Source organism: Rosa chinensis, chromosome 3 (genome assembly GCF_002994745.2).
Source record: "Rosa chinensis cultivar Old Blush chromosome 3, RchiOBHm-V2, whole genome shotgun sequence".
Taxonomy (NCBI): Eukaryota; Viridiplantae; Streptophyta; class Magnoliopsida; order Rosales; family Rosaceae; genus Rosa; species Rosa chinensis.
Genome location: NC_037090.1, coordinates 14,823,960 through 14,842,340, shown reverse-complemented (window position 1 = coordinate 14,842,340; position 18,381 = coordinate 14,823,960). Strand labels below are relative to the sequence as shown.

At 36.8% G+C, this 18,381-nt stretch overlaps 1 protein-coding gene and 1 long non-coding RNA gene across 2 annotated transcripts; both read right to left on the bottom strand.

Annotated features, from left to right (window-relative positions):
* LOC112192467 lies at nt 1-1,055 on the bottom strand. Its single transcript, XM_024332222.2, has 4 exons — nt 927-1,055; nt 755-850; nt 461-666; nt 1-151 (listed from the first exon to the last, which is right to left on the bottom strand). The coding sequence occupies exons 1-4, from the start codon at nt 955-957 to the stop codon at nt 131-133; spliced, it is 354 nt and encodes a 117-aa protein (XP_024187990.1). The 5' UTR covers nt 958-1,055; the 3' UTR covers nt 1-130.
* A 13,753-nt stretch (nt 1,056-14,808) lies between these two features.
* LOC121052387 lies at nt 14,809-16,843 on the bottom strand. The gene is made up of 2 exons (XR_005808910.1): nt 16,687-16,843; nt 14,809-15,094 (listed from the first exon to the last, which is right to left on the bottom strand). It is a non-coding gene; the product is annotated as an uncharacterized LOC121052387 (long non-coding RNA).
* Between the last annotated feature and the right edge of the window lie 1,538 nt (nt 16,844-18,381).

Here is an 18,381-nt window from a genome sequence, read left to right as displayed (position 1 = left end):
TAAATAACAAATTAAAGATTGTTATTCCATCATATCTATTAATTCATGATGAATCTCAGAACATGTTCTTCATATTTCTATACTAAAATGGAACCATTAATCGGCGAAACTTTAACATAGCCAGTATCGATCATCCATTTATTGTCTTCGTCTGCAAAGCAAATTAGAACAAATGAGTCCAAAATTAAAAAGGTGGGCTCATACATGACTGAGAACTCAAAAATAAAGTAATAGTAAGCATCGTCAAAGTAATTAGAGCATCTAATTCAAAATCAATATACAACAATAAAGAAAGGATCAAAACTAAAACATGTCGATGAAGAAAACATTAATGCTCAACGTTCTGGATATGTAGTAGTAGTATGTGCATAGTCTCAACTAATGCCCTAGTACTCTCAGCAAGCATACCCCAACTTCTTACAAAGCCTGTATATATCAATATAATTTTTATCTTAATTACCTTTCTTCCCGTGTTATAATTGCCACCCCTGAACCTCTTAGATTTGGGACTCCCAATGACGCTTTCTTTGTGGATCACATTAGGCAAAGGCTTCTTCTTCCCATGTAAGTGACCAGGCGGGGGAATTGATGAGTGAGTCTCTGGACCTCTGTAATCGATTTCATAAACCTCAGTAGTACTATCCACCGTCTCTGATATTTCTCCACCTTAAATGACCCAGAAGCCAATTAGTTTGACAGCACAGAATTTTAGGAAAAGAAAGGGTGATCGATCGATACATAGTTAAGTACGTACCTCTTGCAAAGTAAGGTGTGGTAAGCAGGAAGAGAAGAAAGATGGTGATGAAGGTAGAGTACTTCATGAGCTCCATGGCATGCCAAGAATAAGGACCTAATATTAAGCTGAGTCGTGCGTCAGAAACTCAGAACCCAAATGAGGTTTTATATAAAGAGAAGAAGGGACTCACGGAAGAAGCGAGGCAAAGATAGATTAGGCATGCTCTTCAGCTTTTTTCACTAGTGAAACCGTCGCAATCTTGCACAGCAATAAGTTTTTTCAGGTACAGATCCATATGGATGTGCTGGACATTAATGTTCTGTGCAAGTGTTACCTGTATATTGCAAACACCACATATACAATTTATATTAAATTTTCAGCCTTTTTAGTATTAAGTTTTTTCTTTCTTTTCTATTCTTTTTTCCTTTTCAATTTTAATTTGTTCTGGGACAAATGCATGTGTGTATAATTGAATGCGGGGACACCTCATTTAGCCCTCCTTGGCTGGACTTTGCATTTTAGTACTCTTATTTGGCTTTAGTTCTGCTTCTTTTTGTCATCAAAACTACATATTAATAATATTATGCATTTTGTTTAAATGTGTAGCTAAAAGAAGCGATTTTGATCGATAATTTGTTATGTAGTAGCCGGTTGATGAATGCGATAGTTACGTATATCGCCCTACTTGAATACTTCTGAAATATTTGTCAAATTATTATATTTAATCATGTGTTTTTGTTCTTTCTCATAGGCAGTGACTGATCCAGGATACAAAAGTCGTCTAGGCTAATTAGAAATACACTATTTTTTTTTTTTTAGGTTTGAAACCCAGTGGGAGGCTTATCTTTAGATATTTATTATTTTCAATCAAAACATTTAACGGAAGGGACATAAAACCAAACTCCGTAAATTATAACTACAATATACATTTATTGTAAAACATCAATAAACTAACTAAATCGTGCCCTCTAATACCCACTCACTTCAAACTCAGCAATCACATAATCATTATCAATGCTATCGGCAAGCCTGCAATCGCCAGCAAGTCAGCCACTGACCTCCATCGAAACGCACAAATCGGAATTTAGAATAGATTCATGAGATTTTCCCAAATCAGCACGCCAAGTCAGGATCTTCTAAAAAACTAACTGATTCGTCTCCCCCCAGCTTATACTAATTGCCCTGAAACATAGGAGTAGTTTTGAAAGCTAAAACACGCAGGGATAGGGGAGAGGGCTACTGTGGCAACCAACAATTGATGGATAAAATTTTGATATTAGTTGTGTAAGTAGAAAGAGGGCTTAGGGTAATAAGTATCGTATGCTGATCACATGGCGATGCGTATTGAGACATGTACAACGAGTCCCCCACCAATTGTTGGCTCAATTACAAACACATTTCTCCAAGCCCACTAGATATCAAACCCCAACTTGGGAACACACACACAACACAACATCTTACAATTGATTATCATAAATATATATATATATATATATATATATATATATCACTCCATCTTACAATTTTCTAAGACAAACTACCACTGCTACTCTCCCACTCCTACTCCCGACCTCCTGCTCTTTCTTCCTCGTCCTCTTCTATCTCAGAAATTGCTTCTCCCCCACTTTCTTCTTTTAGCTAGGTTTTTCTCCTCCTCCACTAGTCCACTACTACTATCACTACTATATAATATACTCTCGCAATTTCATAAGCTTTGACAAAAGCTAGATTGGTACCAAGCAAATATATGCAGCAGGAATAGATATTCTAATCGGTCATGTCTAGCAGAAGGTCAAGGCAATCATCGCCTCATCGAGGGAGTCCATCAATCAAAGATGACCAGATCATCGAGCTCGTGTCCAACTGGAGCCGCACTGCTGTCAAGGAGACGAGGACCAGAGGACTTGAGGGCTCGAGTTAGTCGAGTAGTTGCATATAATTTTTTTTTGGGGGCTAGTATGGATTGAAGGGAAATATACATATACTTGAGAGTTTTTGGACCAAATTTTGTCTAGGCTACAGCCCAGACAGCCTTCCATGTGGTTCCGCCACTGCTCATAAGAACAAGAAGTGTTGAGAGAAGGAATACAATGGAAATAAAAAGCAAGATGTGCATCCAATAATCTAGTTCAAAGAGACTAACGAACATGTAAGTAATTGGGTAGAGTAAAGTTGCAAGCGGGGATATGAAATTCTTTTTTTCACTATTATAAAGAAAAGTTCAAAACCAATTGTAATGCATACTTATTATCTCATATTTCGGCTAAAAAAAATTTCAAAGTATAAGGCTTAGTTTGGGATTGCTTTTGGAACCTGCTTTTGGTCCAAAAGCGCTTCTGGAGGAAAGTGAGGTTATTTGGTAAACTTCAAAATTGTTGCTTTTGGGCGGAAGCACTTCTCTGGGTAGCAGGAAATCAGAAGCTACTTTTAGTAGTTTTTGAAAATGGCTTTTGCGGAACGCAGCTGAAAACACTGAAGATTTAATGAAGTTAAGCCAACTACCTATTTTATCCTCGTCCTTTTCTAATCGATCGAAATACAACAGAGCCAACAATAAGCATACATCCACAACCCATTCCATTTCTGCACCAAGAAAAACAATCTCAATACACATGGAGTATGAGAATGAAATTTACATTTACTGTGTTAATAACGATTATTGTTTATGTGTGTAGCTTCGAACACGATCATTGAACAAGATGTTTTCTAACTTCGAAGCCAACACCCTGCTACCCTCCAATTCCACTCGGGTTTGCACTCCACTACATAGATTCTGAAATTGAGCACTACCAAGCCCGGTTTCTTGCTTAAGGATGATCATCAACGTCGAAATCAAACCACGAAGCCCAGAAAACTGCCGTGCACATTGAGCTCCATCGGCACCGAAAATAACCAAAAATCCCATTCGATCATAAATCATGCGAAATCAAAAATTAGGCGTACTATCATGTAAAGCGTGAAGAGAAGATCAATTTCTATATCTCAAGCATCAACAACGGTGACCGGAGTTGCCAGAAAAGCTTCAAGCTTCCAAGCTTTGAATCTCTCTCCAAGATCCTTGCATGGACGATCCATCACCATAGACGTGTTAGCGCTGAGAAGAGGAGTCGAACGCCTGTGGTGTGCTGCCAGGATATGGCTAGATGGAGGAGTTCCAGCTGAATCTCGTTTTCGGGTTGTCAGGTCGTCGGGTCGTGTCACCAGTCAGAGGCTCTGATCCCTTCCCCAGCCTTCAGATAGATCTGATTTGGTCCATCCCCTTTTAAACAACATCTAACGGCCAAGATCAATCGGTGGAGAAAGTGAACGGCTTAGATCGCTCCTCCTGACTTTCTATTTTCCTTTAATAATTTCTTTAATCCTCAAAACTTCCAAAATTCTTAAAAATTAGCTCAGGAATCCGAAAATTTCTCAAAAAATTCTCACGGATTCATTGTGTCGTGTACATTACTCTCAAACCCTTAAATCAAGAATTTCTCCCAGTTAAAAATTCTGAAAAATATTTCCGAGCACCATTAATAATTTTCAATATCATAAATAAATAATTATCAAATGATCTCAATTAAGCTCGATAAATTTTCCGGGGCTCACATGTCTTGTTCTATCGAAAGATTGGGTCTAGTGCAAGTTGTGGGAGTTGTGGTTTCAGGGAAGAGACTGCTATTAATTGTTTGTGGGACTATAAAGTAGCTATTGATGTGTGGAAAAATACTTTCTTGGTGGATGTCTGCAAAGTCTGGAAATAACGAAATTTCATGGAGCTTTTTAATCATGTTGCAACTGTTGCTAAAAATTGGGAGCTAGAATGGTTTGCAGTGATTGCTAGGTTTTTATGGCAAAGTAGAAATTGCAGAGTTCATGGGAAGAATGTCTCACAAGCCCTTGAGTTAATTAACAAGGTTGCTGCTTGGTTTGATTTTAATAGTACAGTACAAAAATTAGATGATGAGATGAGTAATGTGCCTAGTGTATTAACATGTATGACCATTTTGGTAATTCTACCCAGCCAAAGCATTTTTGTCTTGCAACTTACCAAACACTTAGAAATTATTTTTTGTTCTCTTAGCACTTTTAAAAACAATTTACCAAACACTCAGCTGCTTCTTCTCACAGCAAGTTCGGAAGTACTTCCTCTCACAATAAGTTCGGAAGTGCTTCCTCACACAGCACAACAATCCCAAACTAAGCCTAACTCCATTAGTGTAGTATGAGATCTTACACAAAAATGTATTAAAATGTAATTAAGACTGAGCATAAGAAGGAAAATTATTACATCAAACACAATTTTGAGAGATGCTTTGAGCTATACTTACAAAATGATCGGCCACCATATTAGAAGAAGAAAAGATTTGTGAAACTAGTACTCTAGTAGTAAGATGTTGAATGTCATTTATGAGTGTCTACCCTCTTAAAAACCTTGAGATTATTTTGACCCTCTTGACAAGGAAAAGAGAATCAACCAGTATATTTTTTCTTTGGCCTAAATTGATTATTACATTACTTTTCATCTAGTAAGAGAGATCGCCTACATCACCTTTTTTTTTGTGTGTGTGGAGAGAAGAGTTTGTGAGATTTACACGTTTTACCAGTATTTCTATCCATCTGGTGATGTTCTTTGGATAGCAAGAACAAGCCTAAAGGTGGCTTCCCGAAAGTTGAACTTGGACGCCAAGAAACCTAAGAAGAAATTTAAAACTTCTACGGTGGAGGTGGACGTTAAGATGGATGCTCTAATGGTGTTAGAGTCGGCAGAAAAGGTGGGGGGTGGGGTAGCTCTTCTAAATAAGGTCGTTCACTTTTTGTTTAAAAATAATTGAGGCTACTTGAATTGTTCGGTTTTTAGCCATAGTATTGTTTGGTTATTTGGTTCTCGAAGCTTATCTCATGGTGATATTCGAAAATTCTTCAGTGCACGGCGGGTGCTAGTGCACAGCAATGTAAGCCGTACGATGGAAATGCACATCCTGTCTCAGCCGTCCGATACATGGGCTCAGCTATCAATATATGGGTCGTTTTGATATTACGTTAGGGTCGTTTTGATTCCTAGACAATGGTTCAATTCTGACGTAGCCTCTTTGGGTGAATCATTATTTTATATTACCTACATTTGCTATTATATTAGAGTGACCACCTTCTTAAAAATAAAAAAATAAAAATCTATCTTGTGACCAAATGATCTATCAACCTCACTCATAGCTTTTGGACAAGTACAGGTTGAAGACAATGCATGGGTTGGCTTTTTTCTAATTAATTGTATTTTTTGTCTCTCAAAAAATGAAGGAAAACAAAGAAAGGATAATAATTTGGTCAAATGAAACTATCAAGCCATATATGCATAATTATTAGCGAGAGCCTAAGAACGTTAAATATATACACAAATTAATGAATGATTTATCGTAATGTAATTGAAAAGTAGGTCTCTCAAACCATTGATTAGAAAGTTTTTAACTAATCATCATTAAAGTGGTCCTCATTAAAATGACTCCTTATGTTCTTATATAAAATTGTTTTTAAGGATGTGCATATGATCGAAAAACACATTACAAAATATAAGGCACATTATGTAAGGACAAGAACTTACATGTTATATGTGCCGCACATATAACATGTAAGTTCTTGTCCTTTCATTGTGTTGTTTGAAAAATTATCGTCATTAAGAAACATCAGGAACTTTGCGAGAGGAAAAAAAAACGGAAATATCAAGAAGCATTATTGATCACCTAAGGTGGATAAAGGGAAGACTAGTTGTTGTGGCATGGGATCATTAGAAATAATACAGCACTGCAAAAAAGCTTTGACGTTAACCATGTCACACTCCATAATTCTTCATTATAACAACAAAGGATAAAGTGGCAAAAATAAAATTTATGAACCTAGGTTGCCTAATTGCTAATCATTGTATCACATGAAGCTGTAGTTTTTCTTTTTAATTTAGGAGTAAATTTCATTTATAACTTTCAATAAGATTCATAAGTCGAATATAATTGAAATAATGAACTTATGTAAAAACTTTTGTAAGATGTTTTTCTCTTGGACTCTCACAAGAGAGGTTTCTCGATGGCAACTAGTTCTAGCTTGTGGCGGTCCAATACTTGCGACAGAGTAGGGTGGTGTCTCACCTCTCTCTCGTCTACCCTCGTTTCTTATGTTATACGTCACAATTAATTCTTCATTACAACACCAAAAAGAATAAATCGACAATTATAAAAGTTACAAATCCAAGTTACCGAATCTCCTATTATTTTATCACATGATGCTATACATTTACAAATTCAATGAGACTCATAAATCGAATGTGAAAAATGCAAACCCTAAAAAATATGAAATTATTAAAATCTTTATCATAAAAGTGATTGAATTAAAAAGAGAAAAGAGTACACCACCTTAATAACTAGGAACTATCCTCAAGTAAGATTGAAGGAAAGGGAAGACATGCATGGTGACTCAACTTTAAAGTTTAAACTTTAAACCAAAGTTGTAGACTTGTAGGTGACAAGAACTAAAAGACAATGTTTTGCAGTATTACAAAATTTTAGGGCACATGAAACTGCCTCTAAACTTGGAGCTAAATCTCGTATATCATCCATTAATTAGGTCTACTTCCTTACTGAATACGTTAGGCCATCTCCACTAATGAATTATATATATACGAGATTTTACTCCAAGTTAACGGAATACTTATGAACCATTTTCAGTAAGGTAGAGTTTCCAATATTTTATGGTTTTACATTATGTTTTTTAAGGTGCATATTTTGGATGAGGTATTTATGTGGAAGGAGTGGACATGTTTTCGAATAAGTAGAAGTGGTAAAGGAGGTAGAAAATGTGATAAATTAAAGAGATAGAATGTATGTATATATAGGTAGAATAAAAAAAAATTGACTGTTTTATCTTGATAACACAAAACTGCCAGTTACTAATAAAAAAATAATAAGAAAAACGACTAGCTAGCTAACAAACTTTTTTATTTTTTTTATTAAACACCATTTGATAACCTATTGATCAGGTTTTAGCTACAAGAAAGTAGGAGTAAAAACTTTGGGTTTCTTCATGCAGTGGTTTCTCTCGTCCGGTGGCGCCCCAGCGCCGACGAAGGCTCTGCCTAGTCGGAGTATGGTGGCTGCAGCCGGGAGGGGATGTAGTTTCTTTGGAGTGGTGTTGTGCAGCATCTCTTTTGCTTCCTGATAGGAGCATTTTAATGTGATATTTTAATAGTTAATTCCTCACATTTTGCTTAGTTAATTCCTTAACTGAATCGATTTTTAATTCAATTTCTATTTTTAGGTACATTGGAGTAAATGGAGGTGAAATGAGCATTAGGTCCATAATTACCTGGAAATGATGGAGAAAAATGGAAATGTACTAAAAGATCAATTTTACACATATTCCTACTCCGGCTAGGAGAAACCAAGCCAAGCAAAGAAGAAGGACCGACCGCCTGACCAAATGAACTTCAAATGAGCTGAAACCTTCCAGATCCATTCTAGACACCCAAATGATCATTTCTTATGAAGAGTGCCAGAGAAAAATATGAGTGGAAGGCCTTCAAACAATCAGCCCAATTTTCTACAGAAGCAAAACCGGAAAACTGGACCTGTAAGAGGTCCAGCAGCATTTCCGGCCCAACCACATGGATTGAAGCTCTGAAAATTTTTCAGGATGATCTACACTCATAGTGGAACATTTCATATGAAGAAGTCGAAGGCATATAATGAAGTCTTGTTGGAGAAATAATTGAAGGAATAAAGGGGAAGAAACTGACCTGAAAACAGCTCAACACCACATATTCATGTTTCCCACCCACATGAAGAAAGCTAGATGCTTTTCTCTTTTTCCTTGGATATATTTTTTCTACAATCTCTTTAATAGATCATCATCACTTCCATGTTGCTGCACCTTCATGCTTTGCTTTCATTTCATCATTTCTCTTTCTTTTCCATATTTTACAAATCACTTTCATACTCCACTTTCATTATTTTTCTTCCACTCATCATTTCACTCTTCTTTTTCTTCCCTATATAAACACCTTCTCCTCTAATTCTAAAACCAATTCCTTCATCCATTTCATCTCCTTGTCTCTCCATTTCCTCTCCATATTTCTTCATTCTCTAGTTTTCTTGTTCTTCATTTTCAAGCCAAGAGAAAGAGAAGCCATGCAATACATCAATTTCCTAACCGCCATCCACCCTTGTGTCGTCCCTAGAAGATTGTTTGCTTTCAAGGATCTTCAAGTTCTTCGTCTCAAGGTTTTATCATTCATCTTTCAAGGTGTATTATATCCTTTCTCTTGTTTTCTTTGTTTGATTTTGTAAGACTATGAATTCTAGTTAACAAATAATGTTAAGGGCAAAGTTTAAAGCCCGTTTATATGTTTTGAGATAAAGTTGTGATTTCTATATGTTGATTTTTATGTTGCTTATGTGGGTTTGTTTAATTAAATTTGCATGATAGAAAACTTTTGTATTTTAATCTTATGTGGTTGCAAACACTTAGGGTTTTGATATAATTGGTGCTAGGTTTAAGAACATGAAATCGACTTTTCGTTTTGTGTAAACTTGAATCAAAGTAGTAAAGGTTTTATGCAAAGACCGAATTTAATTAAAGAGGATTGCAATTAGGTGGACTTTTCCATACTAAGTTGTACACTTGAGTTGATAGCCTTTCTCTATGTGTAATGCGTTAAACATGACATGATTGACTAGCTTTCTAGGGTTTGATTGCATGTTTGATAGGATTAATCTAGGTGCTTTCGCTTAGGTTAATTAGCATTGAAAAGTAAAAAAATGGGAATTCATTTGCTTTCAAATGTTTCACATGATCAACTCCTTTCTCATGACTTAGATGAACAATATTAGGGTTTGAATCGATTTTAATCATAGTTTTAGTTTTAATCTTTGTTCTCTCATTCCATTTGTATTTTTATGTTTTTGCATTTTAATTATTTTGTTAACTTAGTTTTATTTTCGAAAAAACCAAAAACAAAATCCCCCCTTTTTTCGTAAATAATGTTTATAGTTGTGAATATATTTGCGAATATTATACTTTGTTTTAATTTTAATTGTTTAATTGTTTGACAATGACAGGTGTACCCTCAATCCCCGGAATAGAACGATCCCTATTTGCTTATACTACTAACGATATTTCAGGGTTAAATTGCGCGCTTGCTTGGAGCGCGTCACTTCCTTATGGTGACGGCGGGGATTACGGAGCACGATGGTGGACGGGGAGACTAAGATTCAGCAGCTGGGCTTGTCTGATTTGATGCATGGTGGATATGGCTAGTGGAGCAGTGATTAGTGTTGATGGTCAATTGACCATGGATGGGGACAGTGTTATGTTGGTGATTGTCAAGCCCTTTGGCAAAGGGTTGATGGCTAGGTGAGTGGAGGGGTTGGTGGCCTGGAGATGAGAAGATCAGTTGGGCAATTCTTGGTTTTCTGATGATTACTCTTAGGCTGATGTCAGAGCTTTGGGGAAAGGAAGGAGAGGGCGGCGGCTGGTGTATATTCTTTATTGGGGTTTGAGTGTTTGTTAGGGTTTTTTGGTTAGGGTTAATAAGTCCTTACTCTTTTGAGCTGGGGTTGGTTTATTTTGTGGTGCCATGGTTATGGTGTCATACCTGGGGACGATTAGGTTTATATTCGGTTTATTCTTATTGTCAATATTCTGACATGCGATCCTTGCACGTGGTCTTGGCTTTTTTTAGACACGGTGTTGAATAGGACGTAGTCTCGTATGCTATTGATTATGAGATTTTATTGAGAATCTCGGGTTAATTTAGTCTAAGTAGCCTTGAAAATTGGCGTATTGCAGTTATAGTTGAGCCCATATCAGCTCATGGTACTTGTAACTGTCTTCTCTTGGGGGTTTGGTCTATGTCCCCTCCAAATGTATGGTTTCGGTGATTGAATGAAATTTCTCTTCTCTAAAAAAAAAGGGCAAAATACTGTTTAGTCCCTGAAGTATGGCTTCGTCCTCATTTCAGTCCCTGCCTTTTTAATTTAATCTCAAATGTCCCTGAACTCAGAATTTTTAGTCCAATTAGTCCATTCCCTCCATTTCCTCCGGTTGCTCGATGACGTGTCAGTTATTGGTTTGCCAGCTCAGCGCCACGTAAGACACTGATTTTGTAAAGTAACGAGAATACCCCTACTTCAGTTCTTCAAAAATTCTCTCTTCTTTCTTATATTCTTTATCCCTCTATCCAGGTCATCGATATAAGGAGGGGTGATGGTACGGCGGTGGGATGACCGGTGTTAGTCGGAGAAGAGAGGATGGGAAGATGGGGTCTTGTAGTGATTGTTGATGAAAGAGGCAGAGGTAGTGGGTGCCCAGAGAAAATTTCTGGGTGTTCACCGCAACAGCGCATGGACTACTTTCAGGCATCACAGGACGACGGAGAGGTTACCGGTGGATCGTCAGGTTTGTCGAATTAGTAATAGATCAGCTCTTGATTGGTAGGGTGGAACCTAAACCCCACCGGAATCGAACCAGAAGCTTCCATGGAGGCCTCCACCGATATGGCCAGCAAATCCCTATTTCCTCTGATCTTGCCTCCAGATCTGTTGTTCTCCCAGAGTCGGCAAATGACTTAATCAGTGGATTTGATGCTGTTGAGACTATACTCTTGCATGTACTAGTAGCCGAGCTGGTCGGAGAGCTTGTCTTTGTATCGGAACTTCCTCTTTCAACCAATTGGGGTTTTGTTCTTCTTGTTCTTCTCCTCGACGAAAATGGGCCTAGACGGTTCGCCTTTGCTCCAAGTCCCTGTCCCAATGTTTCGATTGATTCGCTTGCCATGGGGATTCACCATCTTCAGCTTTTTTAAGAAGAACAAATCCTGGTCATACAGATCCGCTCCACCGTGAGCTACCCAAATGTTCCAGGGCTCGGTCTCACCGTAGAGGTCAAACTCCGGCACCACCGTTGCCGCCACTTCAGAGTCCCCACCGCTTCAGAGTCATCGTCACCCTCGCTCACCTTGTTCTTCATATACAGGTAGTATCGGATGAGCTCATCGTCAGTTGGGTGGAACCAGAAACCTACCGGAACGTTAGCCATCGTCTTTTACTTTGACTAATTTTCAAAAATTTGAATCAAATTTCGAGAAATGCATACAAAGGGTTTTAATCGAATTTAGATGATTGATAATGAGATAAAGAGTTTCAACCCCTTTCCTTGTATCGATGACCTCAATAGAGAGAGAATGAAGATAAGAAAGAAGAGAGGAAATTTTGGAATAAACTGAAGCAGGGGCATTCTCGTCACTTTACAAAATCAGTGTCTTACGTGGCGTTGAGCTGGCAAACCAATAACTGACACATCATCGAGCAACCGGAGGAAATGAAGGGAATGGACCAATTGGACTGAAAATTCTGAGTTCAGGGACATTTAGGATTAAATTAAAAAGGCAGGGACTGAAACGAGGATGAAGCCACACTTCAGGGACTAAATAGTATTTTGCCCAAAAAAAAAAAAAAAAAAACAACAACTAGCTAGCCACAACTCTTCACTTAACTGATAGCATAATTATGCACCATCGATTGCAACGGAAGTATAATATGAGCTTTTTTCAAATCAAGCTGACAACATTCAAATTTTTGGCTGTGGATCCCATCAGAGCCCAAGAGTCACATTTGGGGTTACATTCAACCCTCCCCATCCCCCTTTAGACTAGCTTCACACCGTTAGGCTTTTCCTTGCTGGAGTCTAAAACTTTGTCAAAAGGGCTACAAAGCCCAGTTTGGCCCTCCTACTGCAGATGGCCTTAGCCATAGCCTAGAGGTGGCAAACGGGCCGGCCCGGCCCATTTTAAGCGGACCTAGTCGTGCTTCGTGCCTTGCTTGGGCCGGCCCATTTACTTAAACATTAAGCCCGGCCCGAGCCCATATCGTGTCGGGCCATGCTCGTGCCAGGTCAATAATCGGCCGTGCTCGTGCCTACCCACTATAAAGCACGATTTTAAAATCTTAATTTGAACAAATAAAAATTAATTTTATTTAACTATTTAGAAAATTAAAATAAATTAAGTTCTACAACGTTTTTCTTAATCTTAGCTTTTTAAGATTACATTTCTAATAATTTTTTATATTCCACTATAAGAAAGAAAGAAAAAAAAAACTCAAAATATATTGTTTTTAGTATATTAGTGTGAGATTAATCTTTATTAATATAATGAAGATTTAGTATCTATTATTTTTTCCTTCATTCTATAGTTGTATTATTATGAGATTAGTCTTTATTAATAAACATATATTTAATATTTAGAAAAAATACTTATGTCAAAATAAGGATATAATGTTTTGTTTCATTATTTTGACAACATAAAAGAAAACATTGGTGGAATTATCATGAGATTTTAAATAAAAATGTCTCATATTCAAATCTCATCATTGTAGGTTTTTAATATTTTTTTTTTTTTTAAATGAAATTTTGTGTTTGTAACGGGCCGGCCCACAATATGTCGTGCTCGGGCAGTGTCGGGCCCATTATGGGCTCGGGCCTGGCCGGACCAATATTTTTAGGCCCAGCCCGACCCGTTATTCTAACGTGCCGGGCCACTAACGGGCTTGGGCAGTGCCGGGCCGCTTTTAAGCGTGTCAGGCCCAGACCGTGTTCGTGCTTAGTGGCCCGTTTGCCACGTCTAGCCATAGCCTTCAAAGTTCAAACCATGAACTCGTAATTAATTTTAATACCTCTATATTATGTGAATTTGTATCAATACATGTTGGTATATACTTACGCTATTTTATGCGCATAAATTGAATTTGTACAATTCCAGCATATTCCAAACTTGGATGACACAACAATACTTTCACAATAGGATACATGTGTGTATATGTACACTATATTTTTATAAATTGAATTTATGCAATTCCAGCGTTCTAAACTTGGATGACACAACAATACTTTCACAATAGATTTTTGCACTCTGCTGCTTTCACTTTTTTGTGGGAACATCGATTAGTTCAGATAACAGAAGTCTGTATTTTGATGGTGTCAAACTGTGAATAGGCTAGGGTTGCTCAATGTAGCCAGTCACCTCTCCGTCGACATTCTGCGTTAGAATATTTCTTCGGCGTTGCAAGGCACTGCACTTCTCCGTTCGCTAGCAAAATATTTCTCCTTCTCCCGACGACCCTCCTGTTCCAACTCTGTTGGTGGCTAACGTTGGCCGTTGATATGATTCCTTCTCTAGATTCGCTTCCAACCGAGTGTTTGTTTGTCGATCTAATATTGGATATAATGATAGTTACTACTACGGGGTTTCAAGGTCGTTGCGCCTAAGAAAAGTTGCAGTACTTGACCGAGTTGACTCATCAGTCATGGTTCTACCAATTTATATTTGTCCGGTTCTTTACGCTACAATGCATGAGCTACATGGTGAGGATTTTGATGATGGTGGTTGCTTCAACTGCAACGGTGGCTACAGTTTCTCCTTGGTTCCTAGGATTCGCATGCTAATTTACTTTGATTTTATTTTAAAATAAATAAACCTTATGGACATTGCTGATATGGTTCTTTTTAAGATTTATATGACATCTTAGTTAAATTTGGAATAGAGGGTTAATATGATTTTTATTATATTTTGTACTCGGTAAAAAAAAAATTGTGTTATTGAGTGGTCAAGCTAACGTAAATCTAGTGTTATATGTGGGGAAATCATTTTAATTGAGTCGCTACGTAACAAGTTTCTTGAAATAGTACCAGCTTGATAATAAAACTATCGTTTATTCTCCACAAAAAATATATTAATAAAAATAAAAATAAAAAAAACTTGGGTGTCACATTTCCAAAGTTATAAGCATCTCCAACAGTGATACTTATTTTCCTAGCTAAAAGTAGCTAAAAGTGAAATATAACTAGTTAGCTATTGAGTTATGCTCCAGCAGAATACCTAAATCTCAAACTAAATTTATGTTTTAGTTAAATTCTCTCCATCTCTAGCTAAATATAGCTTGTATTTAGCTAGAGAATTTAGCAAAAGTTAAATTTAACTTTTGTTTAAGTATTATGTTAGAATATAATTTTAGCCTAAAATTAACTAAATATTAAATTTATTTTGAAATAAGTAGTCTCTTGGAGATGCCCTTAGTTCTTGTAGTTTCAGTCGCAAAGCACAGTATTTACATTAGAAACTGAAATTAAAAGGCTAGATGTGAAGATTCAGCCAAAATTTTAGCACATATAGCAGAAACACTTTTTCACTTCCCCTTCTTTTCGGCAAAGACCACCTGACTGTGCTTTCTCCACTTCTCTGCATTTTTTTATCGCATTCTGGGTGATTGTTGCATGGGGTTGTAAAGGATTCGCTCGCCTTCTTACAGCTTTTGCTTTTTCCTTCAACCATTGTCGTTGCTGAAAGATAATAATAAATCAATGACCTATCACAATAATGTAACATAAGTATTTTCTTTGTTGGTACGCATTCATTTTGAACATTATCAATGTCATACTTGTTATCAAGTTTCTGTAATATTCAAGAAAAAATTAGCACTAATTTGCAATATGATCCATAGTTACTCCTGTCAAGGAATCTTTAGTTATGAGCAAACAAACTGTCATATCTGCAATTAAACATAGCTCATGTAATTAAATTTGAATTCTAAGTAAAGAATAATGACTGGAAAGACTGAAATAATTCCAATTCTACAGCGTTGTAGTCATTCAGGTATGTGTAGTTGTTGGTTATACACCACTCAAAAAACATAATTCCAACTCACCCGCTATGATGTTTTGGTTTTAATTTCATGATCCCCCAACAGTTACGGGGATGAAAAATCCTCAATATTTGGAGGAACTAGGTCAGGGATGGGGACGGCACAGCTATTCTAATACCCATTCAACCCTCCCAACTGACATTTCTTACAAAAGAGGAATTTGACTTGTATAGTTATTGTATGCTCTTTTTAGCATATTCTCTTTCTTGGCTCCTTATATATTTTGGAGAGTATATTTAGTTTTTTTTATCGATTTAATATGCACCAGACTCGTAAGTGACTCTCCACTTTTAATTTAAATTATCTCGCACTTAAATATAGAGAGTGAGATGAGGCTTTTTTTTTTTTTTTGAGGTAGGACCAAAACGGCTGCTCTTAAACCATAACCATTAATGAAACCATAGAATACAAGGGGGGGGGGGACATAGTGCCTAAACCCCATATTACAATAAGCCTGATGAGAACATCCCGAAATAATATCAGGAGTCTCTACTAATCTTAGGTATTCTAACACACACCAATTAGCAAAGAGTGCACAACTGGCTACTCCATTTGCTTTACAATTTTGGCGACATACCGGAAAGAAAATATATGCTCACACGGAGCCATAATATACTAATACGACCAACTTTCCCACTACGTTGTCACCGAAAAATAACTTCGGAGTCAGTTGGTTTCATTCTGCCACTAGGAGGCTGCGATCATTTGACGATGCAAGGAACTCGCTGCCGTCCTAGGCCAGACACGGCACTTAGGGTGCACAAACCAGGACAACGCCCACCTCGCCCTACTAACCTATAGTAGGAATTTATTAAAGACTCTCTTAAATATAGAGAGTGAGGTGAGGCTCTCTATAATTTAAAACATTCCTTTTGGATTATTTTATATAATTGAAAAATACATTTAAACTATTTAATCTTCATTAAAAAAATAATATAAATTCAAAACTAGCTAAAATAGAGAGAACTGATGCAGACATATTTTAAAAGTGGCTAGCCAGAATAACTTTTTAGCTACTTTAGTTAAAATTTGACTAAAATATAGCTAACATTGCTAAATATGCTCTTATCTAGTTAAGAAGAACCAACATTAGACGAAACCTTAGATGTGTAATAATTACAAATATTCGATTAAAAATCAAGACCAACATATGCATATCCAAAAATATGAAAAATGAATAGCAACACTAGGGATCAATTGAAATTTGATAAATAATGTTGGTTTCCTCACCAAATGAAGCAATCAGAAGGAAAGCAACCACGAGAACAACTGTGGTAGAGCAAACGGATTTTGCCATCTTTGAAAAACTTCGAGGGGAGATCTGTTGTTATTGGTAGTAGAATCAGACCTCCAACAATTTGGCAATCTTATTTCAAGTGATGCGAGTGAGGATATCCCAATTTTCCTCAATTTATAGGAAAGTGTTTTCCAATTTCTAAAATTTATTTCCAGAAAATTAGGCATGATATGTTTAGTATTTTTAGCAAGTCACAAGAGAATAGACATTAGACACAGTCAATCACTAATTCTGTGAGGTTAATTAGTTGTGGTGCCAAATGTAGACCACATTTTATGGCTAGATTATTTCAAGTATAATAGATTTGTGTGTTTATGAAGACCACATGATCATAAAAGTTAGCTTAGTAGTGTATTAGTATGTCGTGGGGCGTCTTGTTGGGTCCAAGTCCTACATCAACAACAGCTATGTCATGGTCGGAGAGGATGGGCATTTCATTATGTGTTGCATATTTAGTAACTGTCACTTAAGGAAAGTGAAATTCACATTCCTCATTTTACACTCCATATTTTTTCTCTATCTTTTTAATTAAAATTCTTATAAAAAGACAAAATTAAAATTAAATTACTAAACTAGTTCATCCAACAACTAACCAAACTAGCTCCACTCGGAAGCGCAACCCCCGCCAACAACAATCACTTACGTTTTGTACCACCATCACACATGTGCAGCGTGCACAAGTCCAAACCATCACCAGTCGGAATCAGTAACTCCAACCAAGCAGCACCATGTCTAGGACCTAGACATTGGAAGGAGAGCCACCACCAAGCTCCAGTGACCGACTAATGATCAGGACTAGCCAAAGTTTCCAACTCAGGAAGATGGACACTAAAACCAAGTGAAAGACGATCCACCACCGGCCATGGAAGCAAAAGTGCAAAACATATCAACACCTCTATGAAATGACAAGAAGGAACTTTTAGAACCTCACAAAATGCATCGAGTATATGAAAATGGATACGGACTTGATACGTGTAGAAGGAAACTCAAGGAGAACCTCAAAAAGAATCAGGTTGGTTCGGAGGAGCTTGATGACAATTACCTTACATCTTTAGAGTGTTTTTTTTTTTTTTTTAAGAAAAAAAATTATTTTGAATTCCTGCAAATGAAATATTTCATAGTTGACTATGCTGGTAAAATAATCTATTGAGAAGTCCCCATCACCAAGAAAATTACAAACGAACATCTTGGTTTATTGGGCTTTATGAATCCAATGTTCTATGAATTGTGTATTTAGGTCCAATAAAGTCTGCGACAATCTGAAGCAATATTTGGAAGCATATACCGCAGAATGATATAGCAATATAAGATTTTGGTATTCTCTCCCATGTGTTTAGTCAAAAGAAGGAAGGTTCCTCTTCATTTATATGAAAATGTTACAAAAAGACTTCTCGATACCATTATTGATTATTGGATTTATCAATGTGGTAAGCTACATCTAGGTAAATTCACAAATAACCGTTTAACACTTTAACTTGAACTAATATTAGATTGTTTTTGTATTCCGACCTATTTTTTGTAAATTACACGTCGCCAAGCAAAGGTCCAAGTGTCTAACATAGAGCTTCTAATGAGCACCCAGCTTTTAAAAGTCGAAGTTTCACTTGCACCACTTCATGGTATTCGGA